This window comes from Candida metapsilosis (genome assembly GCF_017655625.1).
Source record: "Candida metapsilosis strain BP57 chromosome Unknown scaffold1, whole genome shotgun sequence".
In the NCBI taxonomy this organism is placed as follows: domain Eukaryota; kingdom Fungi; phylum Ascomycota; class Pichiomycetes; order Serinales; family Debaryomycetaceae; genus Lodderomyces; species Lodderomyces metapsilosis.
Window position 1 is genome coordinate 2,780,807 of NW_027138159.1, and position 15,781 is coordinate 2,796,587.

The window sequence follows — 15,781 nt, forward strand, 5'->3', positions numbered from 1 at the left end:
TTGAAATTTTTAGTCAACTTTTGTAAGCTAGCAAAAGGCCACGGGTACTTCACCCACCCTCTTTTTTCCTTTCCTTGCTTGCTTGCAAAGGATTCTCATGTTCGTTTTTGTGACGTATTACAATCTAACGCAAGATTTAAAAATCAAGTTCAACAGTTAAGAAAGAGGTTCCCGTAGTTTCCGTTCCAGGTTGCTACCGCAAAACCCGGGAAGGGAGGTTCGGAGGTTAACCAGTACAGAAAAGGGTTGGAAATATCTTTTGTTTTGATTGTGCATCTGCTCATATGTTCCATAAAGCTTATACTTTAAAATGGAGACATTCCAATCGTCTATTGTTGCTCTAAAGAATCGTTGGGGTAAAAAAAAGTAAACAATACCACGCAGAAATTCATTTCCATACGTTTGATAGTTTCATGATTGGGATATTGACACAAATCTACAAAGAGAGAAGAACAGAAGCATTGAGTTTCGTATTACTCGCTCGTATAATATTAACAGTCATGGTGAATAGTACAACCATTTGAATATTTCCATCTTTGTGTAATGCCTGAGAGAATATCTTTCGTAATTGCCAAATCTGGAGTAAAAAAAGAAAAATAAATGCTCATAACCGTCTTTAATCTTTAATATCCCTGAAAAATTACATCTAAGGACTTAGTGATTCCACAAAACCTTGTTTCGTGAATAGGGATTCCCGTAATGATCATCTGTTCAAATATAATTGGCTAAAAGCTTAAAAATAAAAGAGCGTTTGCTAGAGAGTCTTAAACATTTCTATTTCTTTTTTTTTGCCTAACACAGTCTTTAATACTGTGTCTTTATATTAGATCCTGTCTAGGAAAATGAGAATGACCCCCACACCGTATTTGGTGCACCTAGAAGAGCATTTCCAACTGGTAGTGCGAATAAAGTTTAGTTAGCTTATTTCCTGGTAGATATACTTACTAATTTTTGTGCTGCTTCCGAATCGGCACAACTTTATACAACGTAAGTGAAAGACAGTACTTCAGCGAGTGGCTTAAACTGTCTCCAGTTCGAGTTAAGACTTCCGTTTATAATGCGCACAAATGTCACAAAGACCCAGAGAAAGCAAGAATAGGAAAACATGGAAATGTGTTGACACACAAAAAAGAAAGGCAGGATTCTTTAATTAGTGTAGAAGTCGAAGCTTGTGTGAAATAAGCTCCTAGTTAGGTTGGCTGGCTGGCGCACTTTAAGTCTCACTCACTCGGAAGCTGTCATAAATTAATGAATAGGAAAAGTTTCTAGAAGAGGCAATAATTTCATGAAAGTATTATTTCCAAAGACCAAAAGGGAAGGAGAACAGCAAAATAAAATAAAATAAAATAAAATAAAATAAAATAAAATAATAAATTTCTTTTTATATATTATTTTAGTAAAAATTTCAAATGAATAAAATATAATAAAATAAAATAAAATAAAATAAAATAAAATAAAATAAAATAAAATAAAATAAAATAAAATAAAATAAAATAAAATAAAAACACTTATTATTTAAAATAACAATTGGTGATATAACTATTCCTACCATAAGAAATTTTTTTTTTTTTTTTTCTAAATCCAATCACCTCACGTAATAAAACTTTAGTTTAGGTTATATATGTATATTTCTTTTTGATTTTTCTTGTCAGGTAGACCCTACAAAGTATTGAGGTAATCCCAACTTTTTCAAAATTACTCTTGTTTGACTAACATTGAGTGGGGAAGTTGTTTTTGCTTTTTTTTTATGTTTTTTTTTTTTTTTTAGTCAACACCACACCACCCACAGTTCGTGATCATTTTGTCTAATGAAATGAAATTCTGAATAGTTTAGACATCAAATGGTACATCACATATTAATTGCAATTATAATCTATGCATAATGTTCTATCCACCTCTAGCAAATTTGTTTACTCGCACATCTAACATCTTCCCTTTTCCTAATGAGCCGCATATATGCACTTCGGCAATATCAAATTCAGATGCTAAAGTTGTTGAAAGTAATCTCTCCACAAATGAAACAGTAAACAAGGCTGATGAGTACAGACTCACAATGGGGACAAAACGAAGTCAAATGTGGATTCAAAGTGAGCAAATTAGTAAAGTGCACAATACGTACAACCATATGTATGTTAGGGACACAAAGAGCACACGGCTAAAGTAGCCTGAATGCGAAGAAGAAGTTTCGTAAAAAAAATAAAAAAAAACAACAAAAGAACAATGCCAGACATTGCATATATGGCACTGTGTCAAAAACAAAGATGTGCGGCCCTTCTACGCATTGATAGTATATTTTTCTTTTCTCTTTCATGTGGGATTTTATTGATTGCTACTCCTATAAAATAAGATCTAAATATGCATATATGGTTATGATTATGAGTATACATCCATTCTGTAGCTCTGTGCCTCAAGAAGCTCATAACCATGCGTAACTGAAAACACGTTATCTGGTTATAAAAAAAAAAAAAACCTGCACAATCTTGACCAAACCAAAAACATTTAACCGCTAAAGCCGAAACATAACCAAACACGCTTACTTCACAGTACGTTTCCAGTGACCGTGAACTTGAAATTGTCCCTACTTGAAATACGTGGGATGGACTAAAGCTACTCTTTTGTGTGTGTGTGTGAAGGCGGTTCAGCCTCCCCGCATGGATATGTACCACGGGGTAAACTGAGCTTTACTAAGTTTTGTGTGATTGACTAAAGGTTTGCTCGAAGAAAGTCGCATCTGAGATTTGTCATGCAAAAATACCGATTCCGGGACTACTTTAGCAAGCACGTATTTAGATAGTTAGAAGTATAGATTCTCGAATACTTATTCGCTATACGGTGCTAAACATCCTTGTAGCTTCATGACAATACGGCATGGTTTCATTGAAACTAACTCCCCAGTTAGTCTTCACTAAATCGGTGGAATCTGAGCTTCTTTTTTTTTTTAAGCGCGATACGTTTAAAAGGCTAATAACTAGATGTTGCTAACTCTTTTCAGCCTTTGGGTTGAAAGTGGTTTCACTCCTACAAAGATCACTTTGACGGATTCCCGTGTGATAGAAAGACCAATTTTCGGGATGACTTGATTTCATACTTGATTGCTCATGGAATAAATTTGTGTTCGGTTTAGAACCCTCTATTTTTATTTCATAAGCTTTCATTCTTTTTCCTTTGTTCCCTCGTTAATTGTTGTTCATCTTCCATCGTAACTCTAAATCGCCATTTCCTTTTTAGTTTCTTTTTCTAAAAAGAGTTATTGTGAAATTTCTTCACTCTTCGCTGTGGCAATGTTAAACTTTTTTAGGCAAAATTTGTACAAAAATCTTGTTTTATTGCGGAAAGAAAAGTTTTGTGTTGTGTTTTGCACAATACATAAAAGAAAATTATATTTTTAAGGTTTGTGACACTTTTTTTCCCTGGCTCAATTTTATCACATAAACATCACTGCGGTTAAATTTAATTAGAATTCCAAGTTCGAATTCCATTTCTCGTGATTATAAACTAACACATAGTTGCCTGTAAGTGCTGTATCCTCTGTTTACATTACTTCTCTTTCTGCGTCTTCGACCATAAATAAGATGTAAAGTCTCTCAAATTCGAAATCACTCTATGTTTTGGTTGTTTTATTTGTCTATCTTTTTGCAACCAACAACCTAAGTTAATAACGACCAATGTTAATCTTTTCAAAGTTATATTTGCTATCTTGCTTTTTATTTGCAATAGTTCTGGGGTTGGATATCACTGCAAACAGGGTTGATAGAGGTGCTGTAAGCTTTAATGTCGGAGATATCACCATTCATTCCGGGGCTTATTGGTCTATCATCAACAACGCCATTAGTGCTTTTGTTTCGAGTTTAAATGTTCAACCTAATGCTGGATTATACATCTCAAGTACTTCGCCATTACTTTCATTACAAGTTACATTATTAGGATTATTGAACTCAATCACCAACAATGGTATAATTTCATTGAATTCGCTTGCGTCATTGACATCAGCAAATTACAATCTCGTTGGATTATCATTTGCAAACAATGGAGAGATGTATTTGGGTGCATCTGGGGTTGTTCCTAGTACTATGCAAATCACAGCTGCGACGTGGACAAATACGGGTCTACTTGAATTTTACCAAAATCAAAGAAACGAAGGATTCGTCAATTTGGGTGCTACATTGGGGACAATCACAAACAATGGTCAAATATGTTTCCACAACGAAGTTTACCAACAAACAACCACAATTGCTGGTACTGGTTGCATCACAGCTGAACAAGATTCGAGTATTTATATCACCAATGCTGCTTTATCGGTTTCTACTGGACAAACATTCTATTTAGCTGATGGTGATTCATCTATGATTGTGCAAGCATTATCTACACCACAAACTTTCAATGTACGCAACTTTGGACAAGTTAATGGAGTCGCCAATAAAATCGGATTGACAGTCCCACTTGTCTCATTGATAGGTAACCCATGGTCTTATAATTCAAACACTGGTGTGTTGACTTTAAAAGGAGGCGGTGTGTTGCTGCAATATTTCAAGATTGGTACTGGCTATGACTCCTCCAAATTCCAAGTTGTAACTGATAACGGTGCAGGTTTGCCATCTACACTTTTAGGTTCTATCCAATATAATGGACCAGTACCTAATCCTGGAATGCCAAGTCAATGCAGGCCCTGCAAGCCGCTACCAGAAATTCCGGGCGCGCAACCTACTGAATACACAACAACAATCACGACAACAAGCAATGGACACACATTAACAGAAACTGGAGTCGTTGACATCACTACCGACACATCGGGATCATGGTTTACAACTACGTCTATCTTCACTACTGGGTCTACATTTAGAACAGAGTATACAACTACCTGGACCACTACGGATGCGGATGGCTCAGTTGAGACTGACTCGGGGATTGTGTCTGTATCTGATTCATCGTTTACTACAATCACTACATTTGCTCCACCAGTGACGACTGAGTACACCACTACATGGACTACTACCAATCCTGATGGATCAGTTGAAACTGACTCTGGTATTGTTTCTCAAAGTGGAGATTCGTTGACCACCATCACCACCTTTCCTCCAGCAGTGACGACTGAGTACACCACTACCTGGACTACTACCAATCCTGATGGATCAGTTGAAACTGACTCTGGTATTGTATCTCAAAGTGGAGATTCATTGACTACCATCACCACCTTTCCTCCACCAGTGACGACTGAGTACACCACTACTTGGACTACCACCAATCCTGATGGATCAGTTGAAACTGACTCTGGTGTTGTTTCTCAAAGTGGAGATTCATTGACTACCATCACCACCTTTGCTCCACCAGTGACTACTGAATACACCACTACTTGGACAACTACCAATCCTGATGGCTCACTTGAAACTGATTCTGGTATTGTTTCTCAAAGTGGAGACTCGGCGACTACCATCACCACCTTTGCTCCACCAGTGACGACTGAATACACCACTACTTGGACTACCACCAATCCTGATGGATCAGTTGAAACTGACTCTGGTATTGTATCTCAAAGTGGAGATTCGTTGACCACCATCACTACATTTGCTCCACCAGTGACTACTGAATACACCACTACATGGACAACCACCAATCCTGATGGATCAGTTGAAACTGACTCTGGTATTGTTTCTCAAAGTGGAGATTCGTTGACCACCGTCACCACCTTTGCTCCAGCAGTGACGACTGAGTACACCACTACCTGGACAACTACCAAACCTGATGGATCAGTTGAAACTGATTCTGGTATTGTATCGCAAAGTGGAGACTCGTTGACTACCATCACTACGTTCCCACCACCGGTAACTACTGAGTACACCACTACTTGGACTACCACCAATCCTGATGGATCAGTTGAAACTGACTCTGGTGTTGTTTCTCAAAGTGGAGATTCATTGACTACCATCACCACCTTTGCTCCACCAGTGACGACTGAGTACACCACTACCTGGACTACTACCAATCCTGATGGATCAGTTGAAACTGACTCTGGTATTGTATCTCAAAGTGGAGATTCATCGTTTACTACAATCACTACATTTGCTCCACCAGTGACGACTGAGTACACCACTACATGGACTACTACCAATCCTGATGGATCAGTTGAAACTGACTCTGGTATTGTATCTCAAAGTGGAGATTCATTGACTACCATCACCACCTTTGCTCCACCAGTGACGACTGAATACACCACTACATGGACTACCACCAATCCTGATGGCTCAGTTGAAACCGATTCTGGTATTGTATCTCAAAGTGGAGATTCGTTGACCACCGTCACCACCTTTGCTCCAGCAGTGACGACTGAGTACACCACTACCTGGACTACTACCAATCCTGATGGATCAGTTGAAACTGATTCTGGTATTGTATCTCAAAGTGGAGATTCATTGACTACCATCACCACCTTTGCTCCACCAGTGACGACTGAGTACACCACTACCTGGACTACTACCATCCTGATGGATCAGTTAAAACGGTTCTGGTATTGTTCTCAAAGTGGAACTCAGCGATACCATCACACCTTTCACCAGTGACGACTGAATACACTACCGGACCACCACCAATCCTGATGGATCTGTTGAAACTGACTCTGGTATTGTATCTCAAAGTGGAGATTCGTTGACTACCATCACCACCTTTGCTCCACCAGTGACGACTGAATACACCACTACCTGGACTACTACCAATCCTGATGGATCAGTTGAAACTGACTCTGGTATTGTTTCACAAAGTGGCGATTCGTTGACCACCATCACTACATTTGCTCCACCAGTGACTACTGAATACACCACTACATGGACAACCACCAATCCTGATGGATCAGTTGAAACTGACTCTGGTATTGTATCTCAAAGTGGAGATTCATTGACCACCATCACCACATTTCCTCCACCAGTGACGACGGAATACACCACTACATGGACAACCACCAATCCTGATGGATCAGTTGAAACTGACTCTGGTATTGTATCTCAAAGTGGAGATTCATTGACTACCATCACCACCTTTGCTCCACCAGTGACGACTGAGTACACCACTACATGGACTACTACCAATCCTGATGGATCAGTTGAAACTGACTCTGGTATTGTTTCACAAAGTGGCGATTCGTTGACTACCATCACCACCTTTGCTCCACCAGTGACGACTGAGTACACCACTACATGGACAACCACCAATCCTGATGGCTCAGTTGAAACTGACTCTGGTATTGTTTCCCAAAGTGGAGACTCGTTAACCACCATCACCACATTTGCTCCACCAGTGACTACTGAATACACCACTACATGGACAACCACCAATCCTGATGGATCAGTTGAAACTGACTCTGGTATTGTATCACAAAGTGGAGACTCGTTAACTACCATCACCACCTTTCCTCCACCAGTGACGACTGAATACACCACTACCTGGACTACTACCAATCCTGATGGATCAGTTGAAACTGACTCCGGTATTGTATCTCAAAGTGGAGATTCGTTGACCACCATCACTACATTTGCTCCACCAGTGACTACGGAATACACCACTACATGGACAACCACCAATCCTGATGGATCAGTTGAAACTGACTCTGGTATTGTTTCACAAAGTGGCGATTCGTTGACTACCATCACCACCTTTGCTCCACCAGTGACTACTGAATACACCACTACATGGACTACCACCAATCCTGATGGATCTGTTGAAACCGATTCTGGTATTGTTTCACAAAGTGGCGATTCGTTGACCACCATCACTACATTTGCTCCACCAGTGACTACTGAATACACCACTACATGGACAACCACCAATCCTGATGGATCAGTTGAAACTGACTCTGGTATTGTATCTCAAAGTGGAGACTCATTAACTACCATCACCACCTTTGCTCCACCAGTGACTACGGAATACACCACTACATGGACAACCACCAATCCTGATGGATCAGTTGAAACTGACTCTGGTATTGTTTCACAAAGTGGAGATTCGGCGACCACCATCACCACATTTGCTCCACCAGTGACGACTGAATACACCACTACCTGGACTACAACCAATCCTGATGGATCAGTTGAAACCGATTCTGGTATTGTTTCACAAAGTGGCGATTCGTTGACTACCATCACCACCTTTGCTCCACCAGTGACGACTGAGTACACCACTACCTGGACTACTACCAATCCTGATGGATCAGTTGAAACTGATTCTGGTATTGTATCTCAAAGTGGCGATTCATTGACTACCATCACCACCTTTGCTCCACCAGTGACGACTGAGTACACCACTACCTGGACTACTACCAATCCTGATGGATCAGTTGAAACTGATTCTGGTATTGTATCTCAAAGTGGAGACTCGGCGACTACCATCACCACCTTTGCTCCACCAGTGACGACGGAATACACCACATGGACAACCACCATCCTGATGGATCAGTTGAAACCGACTTGTAACATTTCACAAAGTGGCGATTCGTTGACTACCATCACCACCTTTGCTCCACCAGTGACGACTGAATACACCACTACCTGGACTACAACCAATCCTGATGGCTCAGTTGAAACTGATTCTGGTATTGTATCTCAAAGTGGCGATTCGTTGACCACCATCACTACATTTGCTCCACCAGTGACTACTGAATACACCACTACATGGACAACCACCAATCCTGATGGCTCAGTTGATACTGACTCTGGTATTGTTTCACAAAGTGGAGACTCGTTGACTACCATCACCACCTTTGCTCCACCAGTGACGACTGAATACACCACTACATGGACTACCACCAATCCTGATGGATCAGTTGAAACCGATTCTGGTATTGTTTCACAAAGTGGCGATTCGTTGACCACCGTCACCACCTTTGCTCCAGCAGTGACGACTGAGTACACCACTACCTGGACTACTACCAATCCTGATGGATCTGTTGAAACTGACTCTGGTATTGTATCTCAAAGTGGAGATTCGTTGACTACCATCACCACCTTTGCTCCACCAGTGACGACTGAATACACCACTACTTGGACTACAACCAATCCTGATGGCTCAGTTGAAACTGACTCTGGTATTGTATCCCAAAGTGGAGACTCGTTAACTACCATCACCACCTTTGCTCCACCAGTGACTACTGAATACACTACTACTTGGACTACTACCAATCCTGATGGCTCAGTTGATACTGACTCTGGTATTGTTTCACAAAGTGGCGATTCGTTGACCACCGTCACCACCTTTGCTCCAGCAGTGACGACGGAATACACCACTACATGGACAACCACCAATCCTGATGGATCAGTTGAAACTGACTCTGGTATTGTATCGCAAAGTGGAGATTCGTTGACTACCATCACCACCTTTGCTCCACCAGTGACGACTGAGTACACCACTACATGGACCACCACCAATCCTGATGGATCTGTTGAAACCGATTCTGGTATTGTTTCACAAAGTGGCGATTTATTGACTACAGTCGCTACATTACCACCACAAGTAACGACTGAGTACACCACTACCTGGACAACCACCAAGCCGGATCGCCAGTTGAAACCGACTCTGATATTGCTACCCAAAGTGGAGAATCGTCAACTACCATCACAAACTTTGCTCCACACTGCAACGGAGACACTAAGCAATCGCTGGTCCCTACTGGATCCGTTGCTGCAAGCTTTGGGGTTGGATCCCTGAGTATTGGTGCCGTCAGTAAGTCGGCTCAATATAGCGCAGATACTGCTGCTGGATCATCTGCTACCGGAGAACCAGAGTCACCAGATGCCGCTGGAGAACCTTCTGGTGGGCAGGAATCTGGAACACCATCTTCGCCAGGTATTTCAGGCTCGGGACTGGAGTCTACATTAAGTCAAGTTGGATCTCAAGGAGGCTATGCAACTAGTATGACGACTTTGACTGAGCAAACTAGTAGTGCTTACCCAAGTTCGGTTTCGATCAACACTTATGAAGGGTCAGCTTCGCTTGTGAAATATTCAACGTTTATTAGTGTGTTGGTTGCGTTTATGTCCATCATTTTCTAGAGCACTTCAAGTTACTGATTTTGCTTATATTTCTTTAATTTTACAAGTTCTGTTTGGAGCAATCTTACATGCTTTTCGAGCATATAAGTTGTATCACGTTTTAGTTATTTCGGTTTATATATTTGTGTTTATTTTTAATATTTTGAATACTTTGTGAGACCTTGGTTAACTTTATAGGTTTGGTTGGGAATGGGGGAATGCTTCGACGCAATATGCTGTAGGTTAATCGTTCGGCAACTTTTTCAATTTACAAATTCAGTAATCTTAGAATAGAGTTTAAGGCTGCCACTAGCAAATTCAATCGATATACGATACTAAATTTTTCGTATCACCACTATTAAACTGGTCCCCTGCAAACCCCAACTTAATCCAATCTTCTTTGCAATTCTTGTAAATTATTGGCAGCAACTTGTATCGGTTCATCAAACTACATATAGCATCATAGCTATTTGCTGAAAAAAACTGTTCAATAAACTCACGACCAAATCGTGCTTTGGCAACTTCGCATTCATGCATAACCCATTTAAGTAAATTTTGACTTGATTCTCGATCAAATGGACATACAGTCAATGGAAGATGAATATCGAAATCTTTCGCTTTTGATAATTTGATTTTCAAGATTAGCTCGAATTTAAGGGAATAGAATTTACCTGATGTGGTGAAACTTTGAAGGTGTGTCATTGGTAAACCTTCTGGAACTCTTTCAACTATTTTGTGAGTTGCTATATTTGCCGATTCTATAATTGTGGTGTCATTGTCAATGGATACTTCATTTTCAATGATATAAGGTACTGCGTCATAGTAGACCTCCAAGTTATCTTTTGGTTGTGGGAACTTGATACTAAACTTTTCCACAACTCCCTGCGTGTTGAGTTCCTTATTCAATTGTACAGTCGTTGTGTAGAGTTTATTCTCTTTCTTCGGAGGCAATCCGCCATCGTAGCACTCAAGGTACTCCTTTACTTGAAATGTGACTTGTTTAACAGCTAAATGTTTCTTTACCTTATTGTTGGCTGAGTTAGCCAGTAATTTACAGCGTAGCTCAAGATGATCACTAGGACCAACTGAAGTTGTGGGTACTGTTACCTCAACCACAACTTGATTATCTGATGATTTCTCCTTCTGTACCATTGGTTCATTGAATTGTCGATATAGCGGTAGAGTGTCATATGATTTAATGACGATTGGAAAAGTATCAATGTACGATGATTCAACACCAGTGTTTTCTCCAGTAACCACTTTCACTGCAAGATAATGTGTTGTAGATGCTCCCAACGTCAGCAGATACCCACTTGGAGTTACATCTTTAGGCAAAGGTATCATTACCGGCAAGTCTACTCCAAACACCAGTTGTGAAAACCCATTGACAGGCATGAATGCCATTGGATCTTCAAAGATCTTAAACTCTTTGAGCGCTTCAGTGCTTCCAAGTTTTGACGGGACAATCACTTTCTGTCGCGTTATTAGCACAATTGAGACTGACCTGATGGAAAATGCCGACCCATTTGCAGTTCTAATGTGGATAATTGTTTCAATTCTTGGTATTCTGCGAGGGATTCCCGCGCAGCCGAAAACAATGGTGGAAGCTGTCGGTTCTAGGAAGATTGTGAGTGGGTAGTCCTGCTTTTGCGATCCAGTGGTGGAGTTTTGAAATCGCATTTGCTTGAGAAAGTAGTTGGGGGGGTTACGTTCAAAGAAATATAGACAAAGAGTTGCTCAAATCCGCGCCGAACATTACACCAGAGAACCCTCTTTCTCCTTTGCAATATACGAAATATTTACTAACCAGATCTAAACTATTCACTGCAAAAAAACCTACAATATACCTGGAAATATTGCCCATTTCAAACTAAACTCCTCCTTATACTTGACTTGGTAGTAGTGATATGTTTCAACTGCTGACACCGACAAATTGGTAACAACAAAAACCCAAGCAGATATATACATCAACGATGTGAAACCCAAACCATTCTTGGCACTAAATATCATGATGATTGTATAGAGAATGACCTCATAAAGGTAGTGTGGAGAAGCCACAACTTTAAAACTTGGCAACGAGTACTTTACCAAATGGGCAAGATGATAATGAGCTTGAAACTGTTGTACCGAAGCAATACCAAAAACAGAAATTAGAACGTAATCGACAATAGTCAAAGCGGCACTTCCTGCGCAGTTTCCAGATAACCCCAAGTATGTTGCCAACGCAATCAACACATAGTGAGACATTCCAACAACGTAGTGGGCAACATTCATGTGCGATGTAGGTGAAAACTTTGTAACCACAAAGCTCTCAATCATTCTTCTTGCACCTTGAATAAGGATTAACTTATTGATAATGTCTAAATTCTTGTAGGTAGCATCTTCACTGGATTGTCCTATAATAGCTTCATGACATGCTTTGAAATACGTTGCCGTGGATAGTGTAAACAAACAGATGTAGAAATGAGTAAACCACAGCTTGCGGACAACGGCATACTTGGCAATGATATCAATAACTTCTAAAGACGAGTCATTGTTGCCACTGGTATCAGAGTTTGGGGCTGTTTTACCATAGTTTAGTAACCTTTTCAATGGTGGAGCATATTTGACTAGCAATACACCTGATGATAAAGCAAAGTAAGCTAGCGAGACAAGTAATTGTAGGTTGTAGGTTGTAGCAATATTCATATAATATACAAAAATGGTGTTTGGTAGAAAGAGGGCATAAAAAAGTTATGGCGAAATTTACAGAATTTATTTTGAGGTTTTACAGTCCAAGGCCAAAGAACACCTGTGCACAAGGCTGCAGCAATGTCACAACCACCAGAATATGCTCCAACGGCATCTACATCCTTCTCAATCTCATCAAAGTCATCCAAATTTAATCAAGAAATATCTCGATCGTCATTGATCAAGTCCCCATTAAACAAGGTGGTTTACAATTCATTAGCTGAGATAAGTTCCATCCTAGTATCAATTGAAGTTTTGGAAAACTCATTTTTGAAGGATTACATAACAGACAAGGAGAAATACACGTCTACTGCATACAGACTAATATATCAATATCAAATTATACTAAAAGGGTTTGATGAACTGAAATTGTTTGTGTTACGAGAACTCATGCCTGATTTATCTCCAGATTTGTCTAATTTCCTTGCCCTTTTCACTAGCAAGTTCAACTTGAGCTGTCCACAGGCGGTTAACAGGCTACTAAGTGGAGTGCCATCAACTATTGATCATGTTAGTGATGCAACAGCAGCATCAGGTGCAAGTGCCACCAGTAAAGCCAATGCGAGATTGATTGCGGAAATTACTGGTAATTTCATCACTTGCATGGATGCAGTAAAGCTTAATTACAAAACTAGAGATCAATTGCATCCATTATTGAGTGATTTGGTTGTCAATTTGAATGAATTTAATGAAAGTATTGAGTTTAATGGGAAATCGAAATTGATCAACTGGTTAATCAAGATTAATAATTTGGAGAAAGAGCTTTCACAAGAAGATTCAGATTTGTTTTTAAATGATTTGGATATTGCTTATAAAGGGTTCTATACATCTTTAGAAAATCACTAGAAAAAAGGTATTGAAATGACTTCCTGTTTATGTGCCTCTATACAATTGATTCAATTTGTTCAGCATAACCCAATACATTTTTAATTATTGCTTCATTATCAACAGTTTCTTCATTTTCAACTCTAGTAAAGTATATCACTCCTTGATCAAACTTCCAATTGGTTAAATCCAAAGACTCTTTCAAAGTTTGTTCAAAAGTAGCATCACTCAACTCTTGAGGTAAATACAAGAGACTCTTGCAATTGGAAATGGGGATTGAATCATATGTCTTTTCCAAACTTTTAGCAATTTCAAATCTCAATGCATTGGTTAAAGTATCAGCAAAATGAGTAAATTCTTTACATGGTAAGTTCTTCTCTTCTTTTAATAAATTCCAAATCTTAATATAGTTTCCCTCCATCAAGTTTCTTTCTAAATCAATGGGGAATTTTAAAAACTTGTCATTTTCCACGTCGTATTGTTTTGAGTTGTAAATCATTTCCAACTCAACATTGAATTTGGAAATGGATCCCTGACTTAAAAGATACAATAAAAACAATGAAATGATTTTAGTACTATCGGTATTAACATGAGGTTTGCTTAAATTATGGATTTTATCATTGGTGTAAAAAGGCTTCAATTGAGCGAAATAGTTTTCAAATCCTGAATAGTTGTTGGTGAATAATGATGATAATGCACCAATTTCCAATATTCTTTGAGCAATTTTGAGATCATTGATTTGATCTTGAGTTTGAGTATTTGAACTTAATGGTACTAATAAATTGTGTTTGATTAATTCAATTTTGATGGGGGCTAGAAGTTGTTGACATTTTTGATAATCTTGTTTGTCGAAAACGCTATAGATCTCGGCAGTAAGCTTTTGGAGCGACATGTTGTGTAGAAAGGGTGTGTTGTGTATTTGGTTATGTTGTTGAAAGATTGCCACTGGGTTTCTTAATTCTATTTTTCCTTCTCAACTAAAGAACATAGTGTCGTGTCGCGTAATCCAGAATGCGACACTATCTATCGAAGAGGAAAAAAAAATTTCAACTTTTTCGCATCAAACTCATCACAGTAGATAAGTGAATATCAAGACAATAAACACATACAGCTAGACCAACACTCGCCAATTCCTATACAACCAGTCTAAAGATGAAGTTTTTAACTACAAACTTTGTACAATGTGCTGTTAAAAGTTGCCAATCATCATCTGATGCATTTCCATTAAAATATGAAGAATGTCAATTAATACAAGAAGAACAAGAATTCAAACCTGAGTTTATAGCACATATGTTGGATAAACTTGATTGGAATGCAGTGATCTCAGTGGCTAAAGATTTAGGAAACGATTCATTACCACAAACTAAACCAGAAGGATTGGATCCAATTATGGAAGATGATCAAGTTGTTTTAAAGGATCTACATACTTTATTGGTGGAGACTCAGTTGATTGAAGGTAAAATGATTTGCAATAATTGTCATCACATATATTATATCAAGAACTCGATACCAAACTTTCTTTTACCACCGCATCTTGCCAATTGAGGGAAGTCCAAGCAGAGTGGCCAAGGGTCGTAAGTGCGTGACGTAATGTTTAGCTCCGTTAATTTAGGACGTTGCATTCCAGTTTGAGTCTTTGCTTATCCGAGTTTATAATGAGTCTTGCTTGTGCTTGGGAAAATACAGTACATACACAACCGAGTCGATAGACGAAAAATACATATGTAAAGCACAGTTTAGGTGTAGATACACGTCTCACAGCTTATCTTGAGTGATATTGTAGAGATCCACAGAGTACAATTCGAAACGGCTAAGTTTGAATCAACTGTCGTATTTTTCTGCGACACTACATTTTGTCTTTTTTGCGACAGTGGCGTATTCTTCTTCTTCGTTTATCTTTTCAGTAAGTGCACGACTTTATATTGCGGACTTTTGCTTGGCTTTTGGGTTTAAAAATTAAACATATCACACACAAAGGACATGGCACACTGTCACTAAGAAAAGTTGATTGTGTTTGTGAACGGTATACTAGGATAGTATGCAAGACTTCATATTGCAACTACACCCGTAAGCATACTCAGCAGGTAATTCAACTCATTTTTTCACTCTCTCTCTCTCTCTCTCTCTCCCTATATGAGTATGTAGTAGAAACGTATGTGTTACAATTTATGTTAAATGAAATTTCTTTTTTCCTCCTTTTCTTTTTTTTTATGCAG

The 15,781-nt window shown here is 39.1% G+C and overlaps 6 protein-coding genes across 6 annotated transcripts; 3 read left to right on the forward strand and 3 right to left on the reverse strand. All coding sequences in view use genetic code 12, as the record gives it.

Moving 5' to 3' along the window:
- Positions 1–3,665: 3,665 nt before the first annotated feature.
- I9W82_001244 (uncharacterized protein) lies at positions 3,666–10,031 on the forward strand (the record flags this gene model as incomplete). Its single annotated transcript, XM_067689969.1, has 3 exons — positions 3,666–6,502; positions 6,630–9,542; positions 9,668–10,031. The coding sequence occupies 3 exons, from the start codon at positions 3,666–3,668 to the stop codon at positions 10,029–10,031; spliced, it is 6,114 nt and encodes a 2,037-aa protein (XP_067551266.1).
- Positions 10,032–10,328: 297 nt separating this feature from the next.
- I9W82_001245 (uncharacterized protein) lies at positions 10,329–11,690 on the reverse strand (the record flags this gene model as incomplete). The annotated part of the gene is made up of 1 exon (XM_067689970.1): positions 10,329–11,690. The coding sequence occupies one exon, from the start codon at positions 11,688–11,690 to the stop codon at positions 10,329–10,331; it is 1,362 nt and encodes a 453-aa protein (XP_067551267.1).
- Positions 11,691–11,846: 156 nt separating this feature from the next.
- On the reverse strand, positions 11,847–12,698 carry DFG10 (putative polyprenol reductase; the record flags this gene model as incomplete). The annotated part of the gene is made up of 1 exon (XM_067689971.1): positions 11,847–12,698. The coding sequence occupies one exon, from the start codon at positions 12,696–12,698 to the stop codon at positions 11,847–11,849; it is 852 nt and encodes a 283-aa protein (XP_067551268.1).
- A 123-nt stretch (positions 12,699–12,821) lies between these two features.
- VPS28 (ESCRT-I subunit protein) lies at positions 12,822–13,586 on the forward strand (the record flags this gene model as incomplete). The annotated part of the gene is made up of 1 exon (XM_067689972.1): positions 12,822–13,586. The coding sequence occupies one exon, from the start codon at positions 12,822–12,824 to the stop codon at positions 13,584–13,586; it is 765 nt and encodes a 254-aa protein (XP_067551269.1).
- Positions 13,587–13,623: 37 nt separating this feature from the next.
- On the reverse strand, positions 13,624–14,457 carry I9W82_001248 (proteasome regulatory particle lid subunit; the record flags this gene model as incomplete). Its single annotated transcript, XM_067689973.1, has 1 exon — positions 13,624–14,457. The coding sequence occupies one exon, from the start codon at positions 14,455–14,457 to the stop codon at positions 13,624–13,626; it is 834 nt and encodes a 277-aa protein (XP_067551270.1).
- Positions 14,458–14,717: 260 nt separating this feature from the next.
- Positions 14,718–15,110, forward strand: I9W82_001249 (RNA methylation protein; the record flags this gene model as incomplete). Its single annotated transcript, XM_067689974.1, has 1 exon — positions 14,718–15,110. The coding sequence occupies one exon, from the start codon at positions 14,718–14,720 to the stop codon at positions 15,108–15,110; it is 393 nt and encodes a 130-aa protein (XP_067551271.1).
- Positions 15,111–15,781: the final 671 nt, after the last annotated feature.